The sequence below is a fragment of the Callorhinchus milii genome, unplaced genomic scaffold (assembly GCF_018977255.1).
Source record: "Callorhinchus milii isolate IMCB2004 unplaced genomic scaffold, IMCB_Cmil_1.0 Scaffold5, whole genome shotgun sequence".
Classification (NCBI taxonomy): domain Eukaryota; kingdom Metazoa; phylum Chordata; class Chondrichthyes; order Chimaeriformes; family Callorhinchidae; genus Callorhinchus; species Callorhinchus milii.
This window is the reverse complement of record NW_024704746.1, coordinates 42,376,897-42,404,041: the sequence shown is the minus strand read 5'-3', so window position 1 is coordinate 42,404,041 and position 27,145 is coordinate 42,376,897. Positions and strand designations below refer to the sequence as shown.

Sequence of the window (27,145 nt, the reverse complement as noted above, 5' to 3'; positions counted from 1 at the left end):
GAAACGGTTAGTGGTTCAGCTTTAGAAACAAACACAACCAGATCTTGACTACTGATATCCAACGGGTAAAAAGACTTATCTGGGAAAATAACTGTATCTGCTATGTCGCATTTAGAGTAGGCAAAATGCATTCTTTCTTCAATTGTGTTTAAGACAGAAAGAGGAAGGGGAGATTTAAACTGCATTAATTTGTATCCACCACATACAGTAGCATCAACTTAGCCCTGAGCTGTAGTAGCACAAACACCTGGGCACTGTGCAGACAGTGACAAATATCAGAATAAACATCTTCGGGAAAAAAATCAAGATACATCTCTCAGAAAGTGAACACCCTCCCCCCTCTCCTCTTCATCCCAGCTGGTCTCTATTAAACTGTGCCTAACTCTAAGCTGCTTCAACTGTGCAATTTTGTTAGACTCACTGGAGAGCTGAAACGAAACAGTGATACATTTATCTGATGTACTGCCTGCTGCACGCAGCTGAACTCTTTCATTCAATCGTCATGCTTTGTCCTGGTGAGACAGTGACAAGCAAGGCAAATCCTGACAGCCATCATATGATTGCATTTATTCTGATTAAATCCTATTTTGCTTCTGCTGAAATAATTCTATGAAGCTTGCATTGCATTATGCCTAATAAATGTCAACAGCGATGTTTCAAAAATACATTATTATTCTGTATAAAACACATAATAACCTAATGCTACAATAGTAAATAATAGGTGTCAGCCTGGTTCAGTTGGTAGCGCTCGGGCCTCTGAGTTAGAAGGAATCAAGCCCCAACACAGGGACTTTGAGCTCCCAACACAGTATATTCTGGACAGCACTTCGAGTTGTGCTCCTGACGTGAAAGGCGCTATATCAAATGTAAGGAATATTGTAATTATATAAGGCTTATATAATCTGTGAACTATACAGATGCAGAAAATCGTAAGTGCATCATCATTTGGAACCTTCCAAGATACAGGGAGTCGCTGCTTTATGTGGGCATAGTGCTGCTGGTTATTTAGTGTGTAGCTTATTTGCGGAACCTGTACCAGCAGAGATCTTACTGAAATTGAACTTGGTCCAAGTCATGTAAAAATGAAATAAAGTGCCTCATCTTTGCTCAGCACAGCACAGACCAGTAACGTTCCAGTCTGCATGGCGCAATACTGCACTGAGTGGCGTCCTTCACCCATTTCGCCAATGGAGGGCGCAAAACATCACTGTCGTGTGAATAATATAATAATAATAATCATTGGATTTGATATAGCGCTTTTCACGTCTTCTGGATGTCTCAAAGCGCTTCACAGAATATGCTGTAAAGTGAATTGACTGTACACTTGTGAGTGAAACGTGGCAGCCAATTGCGCACAGCAGTGTCCCACAAACAGTCATGGATTGAAAATGACCAATTTATTATTAAATTTTATTATTAAATTTATTATTAAATCTGAGGAAGTTGTGAAAACCGAAGACAGCACTGGACACTGGGCTGGTGGTTTGAACCATTCCAGCAGTTTGTAAGGAGATGTATTATGCTAGTTTAAACTGTTTACAATATTGACAGAAAATGCATTATTGGAGTAGGTTACTTCCTGGGAAGCGTTTAGAAATTTTATCTCGGCTTACCTCAAAATCATTAAAAGCACAATGATACTTTTGCGTTATTTTTTTAAATTTTTTTTTAGAAATTTAACTAGAATTTAAGTAGTGCAAAAGACAAATTGCCCTTTCTTAGTCATGCGCCAGCTGAGATTTGTACAGCAGATATGGAGTTGAGAAAAGCAAGAGTCTATTTATCAGTGGCAGAGAGTGCCATTCATTCACATCAATGCGTTACACAAATCATTCGCTGTCACAGTGCCTGAATGACTCAAAAGGTCATAAAGTCACAATTGACTTATAGTGGATTTAATTCATTTTTGCGTAACTTTCATGAGATCACAGGACCTACTTATACTCCACATTACGCCACCTAAGGAGACTCTTCTCATTCCCACCGTGCGCTCTATGACGTTACCCATATGGAGGGCCTTATGTAATAAATATAATCTAATAATACTTGCATTTGATATAGCGTTGTCTCACAGCTTCGAGAAGTCTCAAAGCGCTTCACAACAACAACAACAACAAGATTCCATTTATTGAGCGCCTTTCACGTCGGGAGGACGTCCCAAGGCGCTGTACAGAATCTCTGACTCAAGTAAATTGACTATATATTATATAAATACAAGTTGTTGTTGTAGGCATTCCCCAGGAATGCTCATCCTCAAAATAAGCCCAACTTCTGGCATTTCGTAACTAAATTACTCAATGAAGAATCCTGTTAAAATTACCGTCAGATCATGGGAACTCCACTCCGTAAGTAGAATTTCATCGGATTGGTATCATTGTACAGGTATTTCTGGTTATTGGAAAACTTTCCGATTCACGTAACTCAGACTCCTTACTAAAGGAATTCTGTTAAAAGCACCACCAATTAGTCACTAATGTTTTAGATATCTATGTTCCCTCCATCCTGGCTGAAGTCTTGCAGCACAGGGAGGTGTCATTGGTTCCACTAGCTACTCTACTGCTTCACATGAAGATGTGTTTCCCAGAATTAAAGTTAGTCAAAGCTTTTTTTACCCCCAAAATGATTATAAAGAAAATAATTGACCTGGTAGATTTTATCAAGTGAAACAATTTGTATAGCTAACATTGCATTACTCTATTGGATATGATAACTCAATAAAAGGGTCCACCTTCACTGTGGAACACATTACACATGTGAGATTTACACATCCTTGTGGACATATAAAAATGATACAATTCTCCACTCTGGCTACTCAATGTTCAGCATTTATTTAATATGGTCAATAGATGGCAGCAGTAGATCAAAGGAAATTCCACGATAACCATAATTTGTTTATGTTCTAGGAAATATACATCTGTACAGATTAGATAAAATGTTTCACTGCAGTTCATCTGGATATCTAAATGCCCAGGCTGATTATTTAACCCTTCAAATGCACAATAAATTTTGCAGTTTGAAAATATACATGTGTGTTTCCTGACCTACACACTTACAAACAATATCTTCCTGTTGTTTATGAGTGTGATACAGTATAAGGTGAAGATAGGACCTGCTCAGCTATCAAATATCTAAAGTCTTATAGGTACCAAACACTTACGAGTACCAAAATCACTTGCCAGATCCGTGTGACTTTCTCAAATTAAGTACTTCTCATACTCTCACTGAAAATTACTGTGTCGGGTTCTCTACAGTTGGCCAATGTAGGTATATTTTTAAATGTGCAAAAGTCATTTATCGTAACACGATAACAGTCCTTGCATTTGGTACAGCACCTTTCAGGTCGAAAGATCTCTCCCTTCTCCCCTGCCCAGCCCTCTCCCTCGCTCAGCATCCAACCCAATCATGTTCCTGTCCTATCTGCCCCACCATCAGCAGGTGGGCTTTCAGCCATTCTGCCCCCGCTCTCTGGAATTCCATCCGGGAGTCCCTACGACTCGCTCCCTCCCTCCACTTGTTCAAGGTACGTCTCAAAAACTACCTCATAGATTGTGCTTTTATTTATCTTTCCCCTTCCTTCCCTCGGCTCCCACCCCAAGCTTAGGTGCACCACCAGAACTGTGAAGCCCTTTGAGACATCCTCGCAACATGTAAAGCGCTGTAGAAATGTAAATTCTATTGTATTTCACAAGGTTCTGAGAGATTTTTGTGCGTGTTTCCTGGTGCCTATCTAAAACTCTGCTCCACTCCAGACAATGCAATTAGGAGGAGGAAACATTAAATCAAGCTTCTAGCTACTAATTACTTTACTGCGGGAAGTGATATGGCTTTACAGGCTGCCCAGATATTGGCAGTAGTTTTTCACTTGCATAGACTGCAAGAATGACTGGAATGGGAATTGGAAATTTTGTATTGCAACAGAGGAGTTTTATTTGCCTTACTTTATATTTTATATATATGTACATACACAATCTTTAACAAGCAAAGATTTTTTTTCAATTGAAGTTATATCAGGGATTCCAAATCCACCACTGCAGGACATCTCCTTAAAAGGCATTGCAATCTTTGGAAGCATTCCTGTGCTGTGCTCTCTCTGCAGTTCAGTTAATGAAATAATAAATCCTTGCATCTGATATAACACCTTATTATATTGAAATAGCTCAATTGCTTAATTGTGTGAAGTGTGGCGATTGTATTTGTAGATAAACTGGAAAAACTAAAGGTATAATTCATTCAAATGATCTATTCTATAATACAATAGAATTTACATTTCTACAGCGCTTTACATGTTGCGAGGATGTCTCAAAGGGCTTCACAGTTCTATTTCAAGAGAATGCTCTACATTTTACAGAATTGCCAAGTGTTGGGGTCTAATCTCTGTTCTTACCATGCAGGTCTTACTACCTCAATTCTAATCACAGCATTAAAAAGATATCGCCCGTTTCAACGAGGAAAATGAGTTAAAAATGAAACTACGGTCTGATAACCGCAGACTGGACAGCTGTATTGTTAGAATGCAAATGGACAGAAAAATAAAATTCTTGGCTGAATTTTACACACGCCATTACAATTTCACTGTCGACCAGTCTGACTCGGGGAAAAATTCTAGAGTCGGCTGTAACATTTGTACCAACAACATCACTGTCTTGCCCTTTTGCTGTGCACAAGCCCACAAAACACAGTCACTCCATTTTACTGTATTTCCTGTGAAGTGTCCTGAGGCATCCTCCGGATGTGAAATGTAAGGATTATAATTATTATTATTTTCTGTTGCGGTGAGACTAAACAGTCTCTATCAGCCATTTGGTTTACAATCACAGCAAAAAGCTGCAAATTTATACAGCGCTCTTCAGGCAGGGTAACATCTCCGAACACTTAACAATGGTGTAGTTTGAAGCCAAGTTGGGGAGCAAGAGGAAATGACCTTAGGCATGATTGAAGAGCCTTCTCTTCAGTTGCCAGTGCACTCCATAAAGGCAGAATTTACTTCCCTGGAACATCTCTCAATGTTGCTCAGCTAAATTCCACAACAGCTTATGCTTATATAAAGTCTCATAGAGGAAAATCGCTTCACAGAGATGGAATGGGAGCCTGAGCAAAGGGGTGAGAGAAAACGACTCAGAGGGCACCTCATAGTGGTGTATAAAATATTAAATAGGATTGAAAACGTAAACCCTGGACATTACTTTAGGAAGCACTGAGACAATAGAACAAGAGGACATAGGTTTACAATTGCAAAGTTTCAGGACAGATACCAGGAAGTTTTTCTTTACTCAAAGATGAATTAACAACTGGAACAGATTGTCAGAAAGGGTGCTTAAGGCCAGGACATTGGACTGATTTAATAGTCTGCTTGATGTTGTGATGGGAGGATTGTAGGCTAGGTGTTTTGAAGGGATGAGATCAGAGTGGCCAAAGGGCTTCTTCATCTGAACCAATCTTGTGATCTTGTGAGGTAGAAAAGAAGTAGTCAAAGGCACAATCAAAGAGAGCTTTTTAAGATGGGTTTTGGAAGCACCTAGAGAGGTGCGAGCTGGAGGGAATTAAGGAGCTTCCACAGAAAGTGGCTGACAGCTGGGTAACATGTAGTGGGTGGAGGAGGTAGGCATGTGAAGCAAGCTTGAGGTAACAAAGCTGAGAGAGTGGAGCAGGGCAGCTCCAGGTTTGCAGTGGCAGGCTGCCCTCAGTTTACTTCCTCTTGGTTAGTGCAGAGGAGATAATGTGATTTCTGACCATATCCCACCGATTGTTGGCACCATTATCAGCGGTCAATTTAACAAAACAACTAAAACTCAACATTTTTTATACCAACAAGGGCACTTGTCTAATATAACTATTCACCTCTTCCTTGAATGCAGATGATCCCTATGTTTCCTTCTACAGGTGTTAGGTTTAATGAACATTGGTAGCCCTCCAGTGGATCAGCTACATTGACATTATTTGAGTGTGAGACAGACTGTGAGAACCCAGGCAAACTCCACAGTCAAGCCCAATCATGTCCCTAATGACCTTCAGAATTGTGCACCAACCATAGAACTTGTCTGACAGCAATCAGGAGAGAAGAAGCTTGGCTCTTTTTCCCCACAGCTTAACCCGCACCTTCTATTGGAGTCCTGTAGCTCAGTGGTTAGAGCACTCGCTTTGCAAGCGAGAGACCTGAGTTCAATTCCAGGCAGGGCGAAACCTTGGGCAAGTTTCCTTACTCCACACGCCTAATAATAATCCCTCCAAAACCCAAAACAATAATAAATTGGTCAATTTCAATCTACGACTGTTTGTGGGACATTGCTGTGCGCAATTGGCTGCCGCGTTCGCCCACAAATATACAGTCAATTCACTTTACAGTGTGTTCTGTGAAGCGCTTTGGGACGTCCTCCCGACGTGAAAAGCGCTATATCAAATGCAAGGATTATTATTATTATTATTATTATTACAAGGCTCCCAGTGCTGAGATTCACTGACCTAGGGATTAAAACTGGGAACAGTATGATTCAGCTGTTCACTGAAGAAACTCAGCTTCCTTTAGGGATGGGGAGGAGTGGGGGATGGGGGGGCATGGGGGTTGGGGGTAAAAGGGTCAGAACAGATTTGAGGAAGGTAGTCCCAGAAATACTGCCTGAACGCCTAAAATTACTACCAGAGAAAAAAACACCCTACAAATAAACACCAGTCTTGCTGTCTGATGCGAAGGGTCAATTTTGAGGTGATCTGAGTCATTTTTGAAGAAGGATAAAGATGCTAGCAGCTGTGCAAACTACATGTGTATTTTCCCATTCAATTAGGGAAGAGGAAATCTTTCCAAGGCCGCCGTGGTTGGGCAGGGTAGGAGTTTACCACAGCAAGGTCACGTTTTATATTCCGTGACATGCAAGAACTCTTGAGTGCAGCAAATATTCTTTACACTGAGGAAATTTGAGCTTAAATAACAATTGTCAGAGTGAATCTACAGGATTAGCAGTCTCTGCTACCAATATAACCAAATCAGACAAGTCTTCTGCCTTCTCCATTGCCAGTGAACACATGAAGGATACTTAACCTTCACTGTTCTTTTTCGAATTGGAGCTATGAGCCCCTCATATCACCTGTAATGTAACTCCACTTCACAGTAAATCCTGTGAAGCACTTTGAGACACTTCGTCAATGTGATAAACTGCTCTAACACATGCGAAGATTATTATTATAGCAGAGTGCATTCAGATATTTATAGAAATCATGTATGTAGGACCCACAAGACTGCAGTGTGCTGAGAAATGATCCTCCCTTCCTTGTTTTAAACATACAATCCATGTTTTCCCCAAAGAATACACAAAGCTGCAACACAATTAAGGAATAATGGTTTCCTATGACAATATAAGCTGCAACAACATGGTTTAAATCTTCCACAAAAGTATCAGAGTCCCAAGACTAGACTGCAACGCATTGTCAAATGCTTTTGTTTTCATGCACGCCCGAGTGAATGTTTTCTTACACTGTAATAATTCAAAGGCATCTGTTAACTTCTTTATTACCAGTTAGTAAACAGATCTGTTTATTTGCTGATATAGTAACCTCCGTATTACATACAAGTATATTATTTTTTTCCAGATCCACTTCACTTTTTTTTAGTTATTAATTGAGGTTCGTCTGCCTTAGTGTTTCAGGTTAAAGTAAAATAACTGTACTGCTATTACTATTTATACAATAAATATAAAGTCCTGTGGAGTCCTATAGCTCAGCGGTTAGAGCACTCGCCTCGCAAGTGAGAGACCTGGTTTGATTCCCGGCAGGGTGAAAAGTTAGGCAAGTTTCCTTACTCCACACACTTCTGTTTACCTAGCAGTACGTAGGAACCCAGTTGTTAGTTGATTGGCGGATTGCTTTTCCGGGGGTAATAACTCCTTCAAAAAAAATATAGTCAATTCACTTTAAAGTATATTCTGTGAAGCGCTTTGAGACGTCTCAAAGACAGGTTAAGGCACTATTTGAAATGCAAGGATTATTATTATTAGTATAATAATGCTTGCCTTTGATACAATGGCTATCGTGTTGGGAGGACGTTTCAAAGCGCTTCACAGGATTTACTGTGTGCTTTATTCGCAGCCAATTTGAGCACGGAGTTACCTCTACAAACAGCCGTGAAGTGAATGACTAATTTTATCTGGGGGATTGTTGGCCAGGACACTGGGAGAAACTCCCTCTTTATTCAAATAGTGTTATGGAATCTTTAACATCTCATCTAAAGTGCGATATCTATGACAATGCAGCACGTCCCCTCACTGTATTGGAATGGCAGCTTAGACTGTAAGTTCAAAGTCTCAATTTGGGGCTTGGAATCACAACCTTCTGACTCAGCAGCAAGAGTGCTACCAACTATCTCAAATAGTCAACACCTATTTCAAAGAAATGTAGAGTATTTCAACCAGACGTTCTGGCTTATATTTCCCTCCACATCCAAATGTACCCACAAATTCAAATTAAGTGGTTTGTCTTCTGGTTATTTATGGAATGTTGCTGATACAGATCAGTTACCGCGTTTGCCTGTAATAGAGAATTTCCCTTTCGTTTCTAATCAGTTTTATTGTGTAAAGCACTGACCACAGCAAAGTGCTTTTACATTAAAGGCCCTTTAGAAATGCAAGTTGTTTTATTTTAAAGAGGAATCTACACAGCAGTTGGAACAAAATACTCCCGAAGTAAACCACATGAAATGGGAACTGAGGATTGTACTGAAAATAATGTAGTGTTTTACTATGTTTTACTAACCAAGGTTAGCTATGTAGCATTTGTAGGAAGGGTAAAAGATAAAAGTAAAGTAGACAGAAATTTAGTGTGTCTGTGAAACTAAGAGGATTAGTCTGTATCTCAATCCTATCGATTTAGTCTGAATGCTGTCCCTTTAAATGGGGATATTGTGTTTGTCTATTCAATTTGTAGACATATCTGTGACATATCTCACAGATATATCGTGTGACATATACATGTGACATATTTCAATTCTATTTCATGGATTCTTACTGTCCCTACCGGCTTCATCTTGGGGATTAAAATATACTTTCACTATTATCAGTTTTTGCATTAAACCTAGTGAGAAGCCAGCAGGTGGCACAATGGAGTATGTGGTTAATGACTGTAGAACATTGCAAGTTGATCGTGAGATAAATGGTTACCTTGGTTCTGTTTTATTTGTGGTTAAGGAATTTTTGACTTAAAACCAGCTGTGGCTTTAAGCATCTATCGGAAACCTCTGTTTTCCGTGAAATATCACAGTATTGGTTGCAGTTTGCTGGAGGAAAAAAATGGCATCATTGAGACACACATTTGATACTATTTTGAAGTGTTAGCAAGAATTTAATTTTTTACAACCAAAAACTCGATTAAAAGAAATATGTGCATGAAAGAATTTGACAGAACAGACGATTCAGTAGTTTGGGGCAAAACTGATGAACCCACCCTATGTTTTCCACTGAGCTCATGAGCTCACAGTCTAGACTGACATTCCAGTGTAGTACTGGGCGGGAGAGGGTGAGCATATTGTCGAAGGTGTAGTCTTTCAGATGAGTTGTTCAGCCAAGATCTTGTCTGCTGGTTCAGATATGATGTTAAGATTTCATGAAACTATTTGAAAAGAGAAGGAAGTTTCTCTTGGTATCCTGGCCAACAATCCTCCAGATAGAATTGGTCATTCACTCCATGGCTGTTTGTGGAAAGTTGCTGTGTGCAAAATTGACTACCATGTTCAGCTGCAAATACACAACCACAACTTGCATTTATATAGTGTCCTTTATAGGATAATGGCTCAGAATGCTGAAAAGTGCTCACATCAAAGATTTTATGCTGTGGGGCATGAGCAGATCAGCAAAGTGCAATTATCTGTAAGACGTTTCAATGTTATAGGCACCTTATCAAATGCAAGGATTAGTACTATTCTGGTTGATCATAGTATGTATGATCAACCAATTGATATGCCTCAAGATTATTTTAAACTTGGACATCAACTTCCCTTCATTCCTTGCGATGTGTGAACTGCCACTGAAGCATTAAAATTTCAGCCTTATATGTGGAGATTTCTAACGGGATTGCTCAACGAGTGAAACTCCTTCCAGCAACCTGAAGCAGCTCAGTCACCTTCCCACTCCCACCAGCGGGAATTCCACTCTTTAAAGTACATCGCACCGAGTGGAGTTCCCGTGACGCACTTCCATTTTCCTTATTAAGAAATTCCCACGAGAAATGAGCGCATATTAGACCTCTCACACAAGGACAGGGATCAGCCTTCTCACAACTGGGGAAGAAGTACAGAAAGGCTGCCATGCACTCTGAACAGCTATCACTGCCAGGCCTGTTGATTACAGTGCTATTTTTAGCTCTTGCATCCAGTCCTAAAAAGGGGTGGTCGATCCCACTCCTTCTTCTGGTTGCTAAGCATCGCACATGAAATGGGTTTTGCCAATTTTGGTGCAGTTTTCCAGTGACTCATGTCCATCGGGGGAAGTGGCTGCTTGAACATACCATCCAGTGATTTTTACCCCACAGGTTTCGTGCTTAGTATTGAAAAAACCTTGGTCCTGCAGTTTCTGGCTTGTCTGTCCTGTGCTGCCTGAACGCCAGACACTCGGGACCTCTGTGGCTTGAAGATGATGCAGAGTTTTATTTAGTGCAACAAATTGTCCCTCAGCCTTCTGGGAGGATGGTGCTGTCGTAACTTTAATTACAAACAAACTCAAAGATGTTTGAGACATGTTACGAACATAAATCCTAATATGTGCTTTTGCTGATGTTGATCAACATTTAACGCTGTGTTTTGGACGCACATTGCCCAAAATGCAGTATAAATGGGGATGACAAAAAACGCAGATGGCACTGAACACCCATTCCCACTTGGAAGAGGTTGGTTAAAGAGCAGCTTAGAACCTGTGGAGTATTTGTACAGTGTGGCACAGAGGGATTGCTCCCCTGAGACCGGCTCTTAAATAATGTTACAAAAGACACTGAGATTTGATTAAAGCACATATGGAGAACACCCAAATAAGGTGTGTGTGTGTGTGGTTGCTAGGTAGGGCAAGTGCAACAGAGGCGTCAAAATTATTTCCATAACATTGAAAAACCAGTCATGTTTATTCACAAGCTATAACGTAAAGCTGCCACCTCTTAAAGTTAGTTTATTTTTAAACAAACTAAACGCTTCTCAAAACAGTCACCAACTCAGGACAGTCTTTCCAACCTCAACCAAAATCTTAAACTCAGTTCGGTCCTGTCCAGGAGGTTCCTGCTCACCAATTCTCCTTTGCGATTCCCATCTATGGTCTTCTCCTGGCTGACCTACACATTACACTTGTGTTCAGCTCTCCTCTTTAAATAATTGCCAGAGGGACCACTCTTTCACAATGCATCTTATTTTCCAGCCCAGTGCAGCTGGGACACATTATCCCAGTGTCCCACTCCACATGGCTCTATCGTGAGATTTGCTCGCCGCAGTGTAATAATAATAATCCTTGCATTTGATATAGCGCTCTTCACGCCTTCTCGACATCTCAAAGCACTTCACAGAACAGACCGTAAAGTGAATGGACTGTACATCTGTGGGCGAAACGCGGCAGCCAACTGCGCACAGCAGTATTCCACAGTCGTGGATTGAAAATGACCAATTTATTATTGCTTTATTTTGGAGGGATTATTATTAGGCGTGTGGAGTAAGGAAACTTGCCCAAGGTTTCGTCCTGCCTGGAAATGAACCCAGGTGTCTCGCAGCACAACAAGAAACAAGCAAGACAATGGTCTCACAGGAGCCGACACAGCATTATTACTTTGTTTGCTGATACTTCCCCCATATTTGAGGGTTATTTCACTATACAGTAAACTCCCACTTACCAGACTCCGGAATTTAAACCTCACCAGACAAGGCCTGAAACTGAAATGTAATTTTTTTTCCCCGCGGGCCCCAAATTTCCATGGGGGAGTGGGGGGGGGAGAGGGGGCAAACTCCCACTGGCCCAACTCTCCTAGCACATGATAAGCAGCCCACAGCTTCCTGGCTCACCACTCTTTGGTGTCCAGTTTCCGCATGGGTGGGTGAGTGACTACACTTTTGAATGCAGCGGTGGAAATGCATATGCAGTGCATTACCGGCGTTTTCCTTGCTTTCAATAAACGGTAATGCTGCGTTTTGCACAGTGAAAGCCTGTGAGGTGTGCTGTGTTGAAATTTTCTCTCAATAGTGACTAAATCATGTCAAAGAGCCAACTTGCTGTCGGTCACCAGAATCGAATGAAGATTGCACTGCACAGCACTGACATGAGCACGGTGATATTAAAGAAACAGGTACAGCTCACACTCACTTCAACTCAGACTTAGGTCAACCTTGTGTCCTTTATTTCATTTCTGATCATCTCAGCTCTTACATGCTAAACACATTTTAAGTACTTCTGTAGCATAAGCAAGCTCAAACATCACCAGGGGTGGGAAGGGGATTTTCCAGGAAAACATCAAACAATTTGAAATTAAACAATTTAAAGTGACAGTACAAAAATAGGCAGCTTACCCAGTTTTTTTTTAATAGACAGTTGCAAAATAATGCAATACAACTGCTTTATATAAAATAGCTTCTGCTGAAACAAAACTATGGCTATAAAATCAGTTATTCTGTGGATGACTTTAAATTGCATCTTTTAAAACTATGTACAAAGATGCCCTCCCCCCCTCCCCTCATACAGAATTTTTCCAACAGGTGTCTCTGTAAAGGAGCAACTTGCAGCGACCCCTTTAACTTCTTAAATGTGCATCTTCTAGTTGGCAACAGTAGCTAATGTACTTGGTATATAACAAAACTCTGTGAGGATGCAAAAGAAGTTTCAAAAGTAAAACGAAAACAGAGGCTGGGGCACGGATGTCTCTGCTCATCACAAACCTATCCAGTTTCTAGTACTTTTCGTTTTTGTACTTCCATTTCTGGCTTCAAGCCACTGCTGTATAATCGTCCAAGTTAGAAAATTCTGGACCTGCATTAACCCTTTAGGCTACATATCTGTAATACAATGCTGTTTTTTTAAAAAAAATGAAATGGGGGTCTCAGGTGGGTGCAGTAAAAATTGCACAGCACAATTGCCAGGGGTGAGGTTTAAAAACATTTATTTTTTTAAACTGCAGTTAGAATAATGAAACCAATGTTTTGTGTTGTCATTGCTTGCCTGTCAACCTTCTGGAGCAGATTAGAGTGTGTGAAAATGACAGCACAGAGGACAAAAACTGCTGAACTGCTTACTAAAGGCAGATTTCAATAAAAACAAACAATATAGTGAGCGCTGGAGAGGAAGGAGGGGCAACCCTATTGGCATTGTATCCGTGCAGAGTGAAATTAGTGCTGAGATATTTAGCTTTCAGATAGAAGGCCTTTCTGACAAGAAATTTTTACCGCTTTTCCCCTTTTCTTGTCCCACACAGGTATGTGTTCTCCATCTATTAATTGTAATGTTTAATGTCAAATTGAAAAGGGGTAAGATGAAGTGAGATACTTAGGAAACTGAGAGTTCTTTCTGCATACTGTTTCCATAGCCAATTCAACGTTAATCTCCATTCTAACACTAGCTCTCATCTCACTGCAAATGTTCACCTTTACTAGAGTAAAAAAAATCCTATGCTTGTATATGCAGGTTGGAGGCTTTAAGGGGTATGGGGATAGGGCAGTGGGATTGAAAATCCAGCTTGTTCTAAGAACCAGGGCAGACTCGCTGGGCCAAATGGCCTCCTTCTGTGCTGTAAATCACTACGATCCTATGCTCTGTGTTTAATCCCTTTTACTCACCATCCTCGTTAACACTGTGAAAACGAGGAGCGGGCCACACAATACACGCCAAGGAAAGGCACCAATTCATTTTTTTTCCCCGCTGCTAACAGAAAGAACCATACAATGATGGAATGTACTTGATTTCATATCAGTTCAAAAAGCAGAAGACTATAAAAGAATAACAGAACACTCAGGGGTGGGTGAGTGGTGGGGGGGGAATCAAGGGAAGCACTTGGGATTGTGTAGCAGAGCATGCAACAAATCATTTTTTTAATATTTATATATATATATACCAGTGCTACTATATAAAATGCCAACATGTTTCTGCAAAAAGAACCCGGACTTCCATTCAGTGGGAAGCTCTGGCTGATTATAAAAAAACGACAGACAACCTCCATCGGGATTTTGCCCTTCTCCCTATTTGTGCACTGCGACTCGAATGCTGCTGCACATTTTCCCCATGGCTTCGAAGAGCGGGTCAAAGAAGGTGTGAATGCAGATAGAGTAGACTCTGCTGATGAACTGGATTTCAATCATGTAGCTCTTGATGCAGGGCATCACTGCCCAAATGTGGATGAATGTTAAAATGGCAAAGTAAATTCCCCAAATAATTGCTAGAGGTATCCCTAAGATCGCTGAGAGAAGACGGTAGCACCAGTATTTAGACACTGTGAAGGTAGTAAAGCTAGCTTTCCAAACGCCATCAAAGCTGTACGTTCCCTCTGGTTCCGCAATCACATCCTCAAAATCCACCTAGAACAGAAAAGCAAAATGCTCCACGTTACCTTAAGCGGCAAGTTTAGAATCGTTTTTACAAAATAAGTATTAGATTATGCTGAATCGTCCATCTCCGGTATTATACGTAATGGTTCACTTACATATATTCAGTCACTACACTTTATAGTGGAAGTCCCGTTAAGCATTTTTTTATATAAAGAAGATTTGATGACATGATAACATATTACAAATTACATTTATATAGCGCCTGTCATGTCAGGAGGCCATCCCAATATGATCTAAGGTGCTATATCAATTGCAAGGCTAACTGTTGTTATAAACTGATTGGAACAAGATGTTTTTCTCCACCAATTTTGGAGCAGAAGATGGAAAAGGTCACTTTTCAGTTCCCCGGTCGAGAGGGTAGTGTTGGTAGAAATATCACCTGGGTCTAGATTTACTCTTTTTTCGTAGCATTTCAGAGAGGTTAGAATTTGGTAAATTGTTGGATTAAGCTTCAACTTTGAAGCTGGATTCCTGTCGTTCTTATAAAAACTTACACAATGTGAAGACTGAATCCAACAATTTACCAAAATCTGCAAGCTCCAAAAATACTAAAAAAAAGGGTAAATATAGGTGTCAGATGCTTTTAGCTTTTGCAGGTAAAGGAACAAAGCAATCAGTGCAGACCTGGTTTTGACACACACCACACACCCACCTCTAACCCTCACCCCTTCTCCATTTCCAGAGTTTGCTTATGGCAAAAGAATCAACTTTGCCTTCCCTTGACATCAGTGCTTAATTTATGCTTGTTTTAAAGGAGCAAGTTCCTTTGCACTTCTGTAATTGTCGGTACATTTTCTGACCTTGGCAAACAAGTGGGTTTATTCTCCACTGGTTCAGAACAATGTGCTAATCTTAAAAGGACATCAGATCAAATTAAGACTTCCCAAACACATTGTACATAGGACTCTTACACTTGGCAAACATGAGGCTTTCAGACAATCCTCTTAGCACGATTAGTTAACCCGATTCACTTTCCGGCTTCAAATGGCATTTGAATACACATATGGTATTGTATGGCACTGCATCCATATACTAGTGGATATACAGTGGGGACTGGGCTTTAGTGGTCTCCATTGCTCAAGTCCACCACCTCTGAAGCATTTGCTGATGATTTTTCATGCTTTACTTCACAATGATATAAGAAACAGGTGACCAGACTGTTTCAGGTAGTTATCAAAAGCACGAGTCAGGGAACCTGAAGAATATAAGCTACAGCTAAGTAATAGCAGATTTCTATTGTCCTCCTGATATATGAAGGGCAGGAGACTCACAAATAAAATCTTAGGGTATGCTTGACAGCTCTTAAAAAAAGGGACAACTTTCAAGCTGAAACTTTGAAAGCAATTGTGTAAGAAGAAATAGAGAGCAGATGTATCATCTGTATGATTCGTATTATCATTAATTCATTCACTATTTATTAGGACTCGATTTAGAATACAACTGAATGTCAGGGAAAGTGCCACAGTTTGGGACATATTCATTTTGTTTTAGTTTTGTTGCCCCCAATACTCCTGTATCAAGTTGGTTTTATTCTTTTAACTTCATTGTATGACCAATATTGTCTTGTTAGCAATGAGCCCTTAAATAATAACATTAATGATCCTTGCATTTGACACTGCACCTTATCACATCATTGAGTCATCTCAACGAGCTTCACAGGATATATTGTAAAGTTGATTGACTGTATAGTTTGTGGATGAAACGCAGCAGCCAATTTGCGCGCAGCAGTGTCCCACAAACAGTCGTGGATTAAGCGACCTTTTTTTTTAAAAAAAGGTATTACTCCCGGAAAAGCGATCCGCCAATCGACTAATAATCGGCTTCTTACTTACTGCTAGGTAAACAGAGGCGTGTGGAGTAAGGAAACCTGCCCAAGGTTCAACTCGATTAAATGCACACAGAACGGTATCACCAGCAAGCTAACACTGAATAACAGCAGGTTTGTTTCTGCCACAATCCCATCTTGCTGGAGGAGGAAGTCCAGGAGATTCACAAGTGTGGTGAAGCATCCAATATATGTATCAACAGAGTGTGGTGTTAACATGAACAGCATCACATAACACATCTCTAAACTAGTTATGACATTGATGGTCTAGCCTCCTTTGAACACCTCCTTTGTTACAAAATTCAGATTAAAAAGAATTACAACAATTTGCATTCTTTATTGTGCCTTTCACACAGTATAATGTCTTGGAGCGCTGAATTAGGTGTGAACAAAAATGTTTAAAGCATTATAATTGGTGTGGAGAATGCAAATCTGACACTTGACTGTGCCATGTGGAAGGCTAGTGCCATCCAGATGCAGGGTTGACGAAGGAATTAGCTTAAATCTAATGAGACAGAACGTAGGTTCATAGTGAAGTATAACAGCAGATTGTGGCGTGGGAAACAGCAATAACTCAGAACACTGGAACACTCTTATATGCTGTCAATCAGAATATCCTCAGCAACCTCCCCCTCCCAGTCATATCAGACTGCAGAAGCACAGTTAATTTTAAGGATAGCAGATGCTATTTTTCTGTAAAATAATATTTAAACCTTTTTGGTGCATTACTTGGTCTCCACAAGTACTGTATTACTTTTGAACACAGTCAATAGCAATGAACGTTTCCACCAACTATGGGAAAAGTCTCAGAGAAGAGCCAGGATCCAGTCACTATGTGACATTTCTAAGTATGTTGACACACAGTAGATTTTTGTTGCAGCACTTCATTTTCTTTCTTCTATGCCCAACGCTTCTGGCATTTAGTACTTCACCACGAAGCAATAAGCAACAGGCAGGAAAACAGGTTCTCAGGGAGTTTGTCAAACAACGAACAAGGAGTTGTCATCGACATGCGACTGCACTATGCTACCAAGTAAATTGTATCTGAAAATGCCCAAAACAACCAACACAAATTTACGTTTATATCGTATCTTTCATGTCGGGAGGATACCCCCAAGGCACTTAACAACCCTGGTTGATACCTGACCTGGGGCTTGCAGCCGAGGGGAGGGTGGGACAGGGAAAAATACCCGAAAAAGCATGGTCAAAGAGGTAGGTCTTGAGACAGATCTTGAAATTGCTGAGAGGTGGGCAAGTCAGATAGACTCCGGGATAGAGTTCCCGAGAATAATGGCAGATAAGCTTGAAAGCCTGGCCACTGACAGTGGAGTGGGTAGGGCAGGGTTATGAACCAGGATAGTGCCTGCTGCGCAAAGGGATCGGTCGGGCTGGTACAATTTGAGGAGGTCACAGAGGTAGGGTGGGGCAAGAGCATGGAGCGATCATGAGTGATTCCTGGGTTGCCTGAGCAACAAAATTGGAACTGAAAGGTGCTGGGTTTGAATTTCATCAATAAGTCCATTCAGCCTTTTGAGGGTGATAACATGAGGACCAAGTACAATACAAAATTACATTTGTAGGACCCGTGCTGGGTGTCAAAATTGGGGAAGGTGGAGGGTAGAAAGATGGCCGAAGGCTTGGTTGAAGAGGAGAGTTTTGTGATGCGCCTTGAAGGAGGCAAGTGAGGAATATGGCACGGAGTTCCATAGGGTGGTGCAGAGGCTGAAGGCCCGGCCGCCGATGGAGCGGACAGGTGATATGGGATCAGCAGATTGCAAAGGTAGGAAGGGGGCAAGATAGTGGAGGGTCTTGAGGGCAACAAAGAGAATTTTTAACTCTATCCTTTGGGGATGGGAAGCCAGTGGAGGCTGGCGATGGTGGAGTGATGGGGGTCACGGAGCCTGGTGCGAGAGAGGCCACGAGCTGCAGAGTTCTGGAATGTTCTGCAGCTTGTGGAGGGAAGAGTATGGAAGGCCGACAAGCAGGGAGTCTCCCTCCAAAGTATGTACCTTTGGAGGAAGAAGGAAAGGTGGGAGGCAAACAGGGTCTCCCTGGAGCTATAATGGGAAACACAAGTTCAGTTCAATAGCTGATGTCGGTTGGCATTGAAACGTAACAAACCTGATTTTGTTCTGCTCCTCACTGCTAGCAACAGCCGGTGCACTGGGGGCTAAGATCATGTTTAAACACGGAGGAAATACCAACAACGACGGTGTCAAATCTGCTAAGTGGCGATGGTGCAGTAGAACTACTGGTCCACCTCCCATTTTACCAGCATCGAATGGGTTGACACAGGCCACCAGAGCTGAAATATTTGCATTCTCCCTGCACACACTGAGGAAGTAAAGACTTCTCTCTCCTTCTGGGCACGGCTGGAGTTGTACTTAATATAGCAGCCATGTGTTCAGAAGGTTCTTGACAACAAAGAGACACATATTCAGCCTCCACTTACATGAATGGCCTTCTGTTCTATTCCTAAAGGAATGTATAACACTGGAAAAGAACATTGAGGTTCAATTGGCCAATGCCTTTCATCAAATACCATTGCTTACTGTCTTGTCTGTCTTACCTCCACTACCTCCCTGGGCAAACTGATGCATATTATCACCATCCTTTGTGAAAAGCAGTCTGACGTAATAATAATACTACTACTACTAATAATAATCCTTAAACATCGGAAGGACATCTCAAAACCCTTCACAGGATTTACTGTGAAATGGAGTGACTGAATTTTGTAGGCAAATATAGCAGTTTGTTTAAACTGTTTGTTCATGTTCTCTCCGTTCATGAGATTGTCACACTTTGTTGCAGACATCCTGACTACATTAAACACATTATTAGAGTCTAGCTTACCTATAACTTTTATGATCCAGAAACTTCAGTAAAATCACCCCTTAAATCATATTTCCTCCTGTCTGTACATTCCTAGGTTACATTGTCCTTAGTAGCTATCCAATCCAGTATATGAATTTGGTTATTTTTCAGTTCAATGTCTACAATTGGCGGATGTTGCTATGTTAGCACATTTGCTGGAATTGTACACATTCCAGGGGGGCCAGAGCTGTGCTATATACCATTATGCACAAAGATTTTATTTATCAAACATTACATCCTAAATCTTATTAATTCTCCTTACCACTGCCACTCAAAGGTTGGTTTCAATGATCTGTCCACTCCCATAAGCACCTGATAAACTTTCCTGGTGGGCACCACATTTCTGAGCCAATATTCCGTTGCTCTCTCGCCAACCTCCCCACTCAACCCCAGTAAATGGAAACCTTTATTTTCTAATCGGGTGGTTGTTACCCAAAAAGTGCCCAAATAGATGTCAAGGCAAAATATCAGATGAAATCAGAAATGAGAATAAATGTTTTTCTCTGTTTACATCAGAAACTCCTCGAGTAGTGAAATACTAGAGGCTGAATACTTTCTGAAAATATTAAAGCTTTAGATTAAAGTCACTAGTTTGAGAACCAAGATAGTTGGAACCGAGGTCAGGAAGCATTTCTTCACACAAAGGATTATGAAGATGTGAAAGGTGAGAATGCTCTGTCCCATAAAGTTATAGAGATGGAATCAATAGGGATGTTTAAGAGAGATGAGCAAACACTTGGGTAGAAGAGGTAGCAGAAGTATTAAGGAGTGTGGTGAAAGAGTGTGTTGTTGTAAATAAAAGATGAGCCAAGATCTAAAAAACTGGTGCAACGGGTTTGATGGATTGAATGGCCTCTGCCGGTTGTCCTAGGTTCCACTAAAATGAAATATATTTTTAAGATATGCTTTGCTCTTCCAAAGAGCTAGCGCAGGCACGATGGGCTAAATGGCCTCCTTCTGTGCTGTATTATTCTATGAAGAGTCTCTAAGGTTTATAAATATTGCAAGTTGGGATGAAAAATATTCATATATATATATATAGAGAGAGAGAGAGAGAGAATTCTATACTTGTGAATCACTTTAAAAATCATGGAAATTATACCCAATATGAAATAATATTCCCTACTAGAAACTCTCGAACAGACAGAGATTGAAGAGCTATATATTTTTTTAAAAACACAAAGAATCTACACTACTTTTAGCACAACACACCCTTATTCAATCTATTCTTCATCAATTCTTTAGTGCACCATTCTGCAAACATTTTCTGATCTGAAACAGAATTAATGAACTGGTGGGCGATGTATAGTTTGGCCTTGAGCAATGTTAACAGCATTTTCTGCTTGAATGGATCCACCTCAACTCTGCTCCTACCTGTTGCTGTTAAAAAAAACAGGCAAGTCTTGTGATTAAGAGCAAGCAGCACTGCTGGGTCACTTAAATCAGAATGCAAATGTGATCGGTCTTGAAAAAAAAGTGTTTTTAATAAAAAAAACTTGAGAATTGCTTCTAGAGAGATGCATTGATAATGTTGGTGTCTGGGAGCCCAAGAAAAGACATTTATGTTAAGAAATACACCATGAACAACGTCTGACCTTCACTTTTCCTGCAGTGATTAGAGGTAAAAACAAGTGGATGGTGAGTGACATTACATATTAAGAAGGAACATTAGAGAAACTATATCCGAGGCACTGCTGTACATGTTTTGTAGTTGTAATGCAATTCCGAAATTTCAGGAGCACCATTACCATATAGGATTCCAAGTCTACCGAAATGCTGGGATTGCAACCCCTACCTGCTTTAATGTTCTGCTATCAAATTAAAATTCTTTTCACGTAGTTCAAAACCCACTTAATTATTTCTCAGCCAGCCCATGCACTGCAATTATTTCATGAGTCCTACGCACAGACACATTGGCAGTCATCTTGAATTTTTTTCATAAGAACGTAAGAGCATCTAAACTTTTCCACATGTTAAGTTTCCACACTGGTTGGCATATACCATATGCTAACTCCCAGTTAGCTGAATCTTGTGCCGTAAAGAATATCAAGGAACATATTGAAGTGTTAATTCCCTGAGCCTATGTTTCCCATTAAGTTAAAGACAGTGTCACCAAACTTGGTGCTTTCGGGGGCTGTCTCAAGTCCAGCAACACTTTCCATTGAAATATTTGTCATACTGTGAAGCTATCCAAATATTTTAATATTTATTAAACGTAATAAAAATGGAATACAACCAGTGAAGCGATCTTTCTGCTGATTTTAACCCTCCTTTAGAAGATCCTATACGTTACTTTAGATGCAAGCATTTTTACCATGTATCCCTTTAAGGTTGAGTGTTAATTGACAATGGATCACTCAGATTAAACACTCCAATTCAACACATGTTTAACATGCACAGTACTTATCATTCACCTTGATGCTTATAGTTCTCCAAGGATCAGTGTCAGATTTCGTGATGAAAGTCACGAGGTGTTTTATAGGGGCCACTCCCTTCATTTGAAAAGCTAAAAAAAAATAAAGTATGAAGGCCACTTGGATCATCATGGATCCCCAAAAGCACAGGAGTGGCAACTTGACATCACAAGAGGGTTAAGTCAAGTTATTGACTTGCATCTCACTGCAGGCACTCTGCTCTGACGAGGTGGCACAAGTCACACCAAAACACAACATGATATAACTCTTTGCCAGACAAAAACAGCCTCATCAAATGGGTTCTCATGAAGACAATCAGTTCCCTTTAACAAAGTTGATTTTCCCACCCCACCATAAAAACTATTGTGTATATAAAAAAAAAGTCATTGCATTTACAATCCTGCCAAGCCCCTTGAGACATCCTCCCGACATAATAGGCACTATACCCAATGTACCAATTATTATTATTATAATAATAAATAATAATCCTTGCATTTGTTATAGCGCTTTTCACATCTTCTAGACGTCTAAAGCTCTTCACAGAATATACTGTAAAGTGAATTGATTGTATATTTGTGGATGAAACGCGGCAGCCAATTGCGCACAGTAGTGCCCCACAAACAATCGTGGATTGAGTGACCAAATTATTATTGCTTTTTTCTTGAGGGATTATTATCAGGTGTGTGGAGTAAGGAAACTTGCCCAAGGTTTCACCCTGCCGGGAATTGAACCTAGGTCTCTCGCTTGCAAGGTGAGTGCTCTAACCACTGAGCTCTAATGGACTCCATTATAATGATTATTAACACAAATACTGAGATATATTTCAAGAAAATGTTTTAGAATTATTGAATTGCTTTTCCATAATGAAAGTACCTGCATAAAATCGTCAATGCCTTGGTTGTAGGTATTGCAAGACTCTGTGGGATTTTAATAGGATAAATGCCAAGAACATTAAAATCAGCCTGGCTCAGTCGTAGCACTCTCACCCCTGAATTACAGAGTTGCGGGTTCAAGCACCACGTCGGGATTTGAAATCACATAGTCCAACCTGACACTCCAATGCAGTGTTGGGTGTGTGCTGCATTATTGGGAGGTACCATCTCTTGGATGAAAGATTAAATTGAGGTCCCATCTACCTATTCAGGTGGATGTTAAATGTCTTCTCCCGGTGTCCTGGCCAACAAATCCCCCCAGATAAAATTGGTCACTCACTCCATGGCTGTTTACGGGACATTGCTGTGCTCAAATTGGCTGCCGTATTTCACTCATAAAATACACAGTCTAAACTTTACTATATCTGTGAAGTGCTTTGAGACGTCTCGATAACACGATAAGGTGCTGTATCAAATTAAAGGATTATTATTATTATTATTATTAATAAACCACTTCCTCCTTAAGAATGCTTTGGTATGGAGAACACATGGAATTTATAACAGCACCAACAAATAAAAACAAAGGCAGGAGTGAGTGAGTGAGTGAGTGAATGAATGAATGAATGAATGAATGAGTGAGTGAGTGAGTGAGTGAGTAAGTGAGTGAGTGAGTGAGTGAGAGGGGGGAAGGGGGGATTAATGGTTAGATGTGAATAGAAATTCAACTGATTTTAGGCACAGATGAGACAGTTTATGTCTTGGTGGTGGTGGGGAGGAGTTCTCATGCCAGGACAAACGCCTTCTGTGTTTAGAAACTGGGAAGGAGAGGGAGGGAGATAAAGTGCATTTTTTAATGTGATTTTCCTCTTCAGTGCATATTTGGGGACGGGGGTGTTTTTACGAGTGAACTTTCAAAAACTTTTTGGGTGATGATTTCTGGTGGGAGGGGGCTGGCTGAGATGCTGACAAAATATACCAGCTGATGCACCCCCTCCCACTGTTCGCTGAGCTCTTGGGGAAACCCTTTACAAAGACGGGAACACTGTTGTGTGCTTTGCAACTCACACAGGACAGAGATTTCCCAACTCGGCTGCGGAATAATAATAATAATAATAATCCTTGAATTTGATGTAGCGCTTTTCACGTCGTGCGAACGTCCCAAAGCGCTTCACTGAACACACTGTAAAGTGAATTGACCGTAGATGTGTGGGCGAACGCGGCAGCCAATTGCGCACGGCAGCGTCCCACAAACAGCCGTGGATTGAAAATGACCAATTTATTATTCTTTGGTTTTTTTTGGAGGGATTATTATTAGGCGCGTGGAGTAAGGAAACTTGGCCAAGGTTTCGCAGTGCCTGGATTTGATCTCAGGTCTCTCGTTTGCAAAGCGAGTGCTTTAACCACTGAGCTACAGGACATCGCACCCCCCCACCCCACCCCACCCCACCCCACCCCACCCAGTGGGTGCTTCACAGTCTAAGTAATCCCATGTTCATTGCAATCCTCACGGCTCTGTGGAGGGACTTTGGTGCAGGAATGCACTGTGACAACCGCTCAAACAGAGTGCAAGTGAAAGGGAAGGCGCAAACGACACCCTTCGCAACTTAACGCACAAGAAAGCGCTTGGGAGCAAATCCAGTCGGTGCAAGTCAGATCAGCAAAAAGAAAAATATCTGCACTCGACTTCAAAAGCACCGTTTTTTGTTTTTGTTTTTGCGGACGAACTGAATGCCCAACAGGGACCAACAGCCCGACACACAGCCCGAGCACTCCCGCACCTCCCGCACCTCCCGCACCGCATCTCAGCTCAGCTCAGCTCCCGGTACACAGCGCGGGGTTTCGGTCTGAGCAGCGAGAAGTTTTGCAAAGCTTTTGCAAACGATTGCTCTCTCTCTCTCTCTCTCTCTCTCGGAGCAAATAAAAACCTTTGCTCCCTCTCCCTCTCCCTCCCACCCACCCATCACCCCCCACCCATCACCCCCTCCCCTTTTATCCTCTTACCTTGACCACGTCGTCGTTCAGGTGCTTGGGGTCCCTGTTGACCAGATCGATCTCTTTGGTGTGAACGTCGGCCAAGTATTTCTCGTTCATCTTCTCATCTTCCATTTTATTGTTGGGTTTGTAGATGTTCCCCTGAGCTCTGATCGGCGACGGATACAGAAGTCCCTGCGGGACGGAAAAGGGTCGGCGATGATGACAACTCTCCGGACGCAAAAGCGTTGGCATTCACTGCGGATGAGCCACAACGTGAAGGTGTTTCGCTTTGCACCGCACCTGATGGGATGGGGATGAGAGCTGCGCTGCACTGCGCTGCACTGCACTGCTCTGCGCTGCACTGCACTACACTGCACTTGCACTGCACTGCTCTGCGCTGCACTACACCGCACTGTGCAGCCCTGACCCGGGACCTGGTCGCATTTTAAAAGGGAGGAGGGAAAGACCAGGCGGCACCACACCCCCTTGCGATCCGAGCTGCCATACCCCCCAGTGCAGCGATAGGGGGCAATAGCAACTGCAGTCGAGGAAAGGCGATGCAATCGCTCCCAATCCAATTGCACACCAGCGGCGTCTCAACCGAGTCCGCAGATGTCTTGCACTGAACCCCAAATAAAGTCACGCGTCCGATGCAATAACGTGTCAGCGTTTTGCAACGCTATCTTCTTGTTGAAATGTTGAAATGCTACACCTTTAAACACAGCAACTCACCGGGACGGGGGGGGGGGGGGGTGGGGAGGGGGGTGCACGGTGCTCCTTTTTAACGAACTCGCAACGCGCGGCGCAAAACCCGTTCGGAGAGACGTTTACTAAAACGAATGCGACTCTCGGATTTGACATGTACTGAATACGGGATCGGAGGCACTGCACTCCACTGCCCTTTGCATTGCATTGCATTGCATTGCATTGCAATCGCATCGCATCGCATCTCCGGCTCCAAACGTCCGAGTGCTTCCGCGTTTCATTCATTCATTCATTCGCAAAGACAACTTTAAAAAGAAATCAAATCCCTGATGGTATTTGTTTGCAAAAGTGGACGCCCGTGTCTTCCAACCTCAGAGCACCGATCCTGTAGCAATGATAGGATTTGTCCAGCAAACTGGTTTCTCAATCACGATTGCAAACTAAGTTACTTTACTGGAGTCGTACAGGATGCACTTTGCATTCTCTTACCCCCCCCACACCCCCACCACCACCCCACTCCCTCCCTTCCAACCCCAACCCCAACCCCCACCCCCCAAAAAAAAAATGTTTTTTTAACTGCCAGATCATTGCATTTTATTATGTTGGCCCCTAACCCGGGCCAAGCAATGGATTGCAAAAAGAGCAAAAGAAGAGAAGAAAACAAATCAAATGCATTCAACTTCTGCACTCACGACAGAAAGATGTGTGATATCTCACTTACCTGAGATTCTCCGTTTTTACCACTGGACATACTTCCCCTCCAGCCCCAGGGTTTCAGCAATGGGTTGGGAGCCTCTATTTGTGTGTGTGTGTGTGTTTGGGGGGGGTGGGGGGGGTGTAAGCACGTAGCGAGAAGGAAGATAACTCCAAAGTAGGTGGTGATGGCTGGGGTTTGTTGGCTGCAATCCAGTTCAAGGGAACTCGTTGTGAGCACTGCGAGGGATATTGGTGCAATTGACTCCGACTGTGATGGGAAATCACTATGGTACACAAATACTCCTCCGGTGAATCATAACGTGGCTCAGGGTTTGTGGGACGGGAGATCGACCAATAACACAGTCCAATTGGGATATATATACACACACACACACACACACGTATATATATATATATATACAGAGAGAGAGAGATGGGGTGAGGAAGAAAGTCAGCAGCAGTCGAGGTTGCAAAGAGAGTGGGGTTAATGGGAAAGTCATTGCACAAACTGCAGAGAATAAGAGAATCTTAGACAAAGAGGAAGAGAGAGAGAGAGAGAGTAAGAGAAAAGACATACTGTATAAATGTGTGCACTCTGTGGTTTAGTTAGTGGAGTGAATGCAAACACTTGATGTGAATAAAAACTACTTGGAAGGGAAAGGTACAGTACAATATACTGTAGTGACAAGAGTACAGCAGAGAAATGTGCTATTCCGGGGATTAGACCCTGAGGCCAAATTTGCCCTGTCTTGAGTTCAGCAACAAACTGAGCAAGAACAATAACACTCTAAACCAGAAACACTCCTCAGGGAAATACAGCCATTAATCCAACAAGCTTCTCTAGTCCTGCCAGCATCACGAATTGTGGTGAGTTCAATTTGTTTTGATATATATGATCCCCAGATTTGGTTTACAAAATATGGTCACCCTACCCTACACTCAGCAAGGGGATCAAGTGTTGGGTTTTGTGTCAGAGGGAAGCCCTGGTCATCAGGGGAAGGAAAGGTTTTCCTGTTAGATTGACATAGGAAGTCATCCAAGTGTCATGCACTTCTTTAGAAAGCATATAAACATGCTAGAGGAGTGTGTTTTATCGCATTTGTAGTAGCGACTGCATCCGTTCAAAAGAGTCTCTTCCACGAGGGCCTGAGTTGCTATCTGGCTCCACTGAAATTCTGAGCTTTGTACATGCACCAGAGATGAAGGGAACACAAGGTTTAGGAGCCGCCTGAGGCACCTTTTGGCC

The 27,145-nt window shown here is 41.8% G+C and overlaps 1 protein-coding gene across 1 annotated transcript; it reads right to left on the bottom strand.

Annotated features, from left to right (window-relative positions):
• Positions 1-12,323: 12,323 nt before the first annotated feature.
• On the bottom strand, positions 12,324-26,203 carry LOC103179354 (caveolin-1). The gene is made up of 3 exons (XM_007894584.2): positions 25,925-26,203; positions 24,526-24,690; positions 12,324-14,509 (listed from the first exon to the last, which is right to left on the bottom strand). The coding sequence occupies exons 1-3, from the start codon at positions 25,952-25,954 to the stop codon at positions 14,174-14,176; spliced, it is 531 nt and encodes a 176-aa protein (XP_007892775.1). The 5' UTR covers positions 25,955-26,203; the 3' UTR covers positions 12,324-14,173.
• Positions 26,204-27,145: the final 942 nt, after the last annotated feature.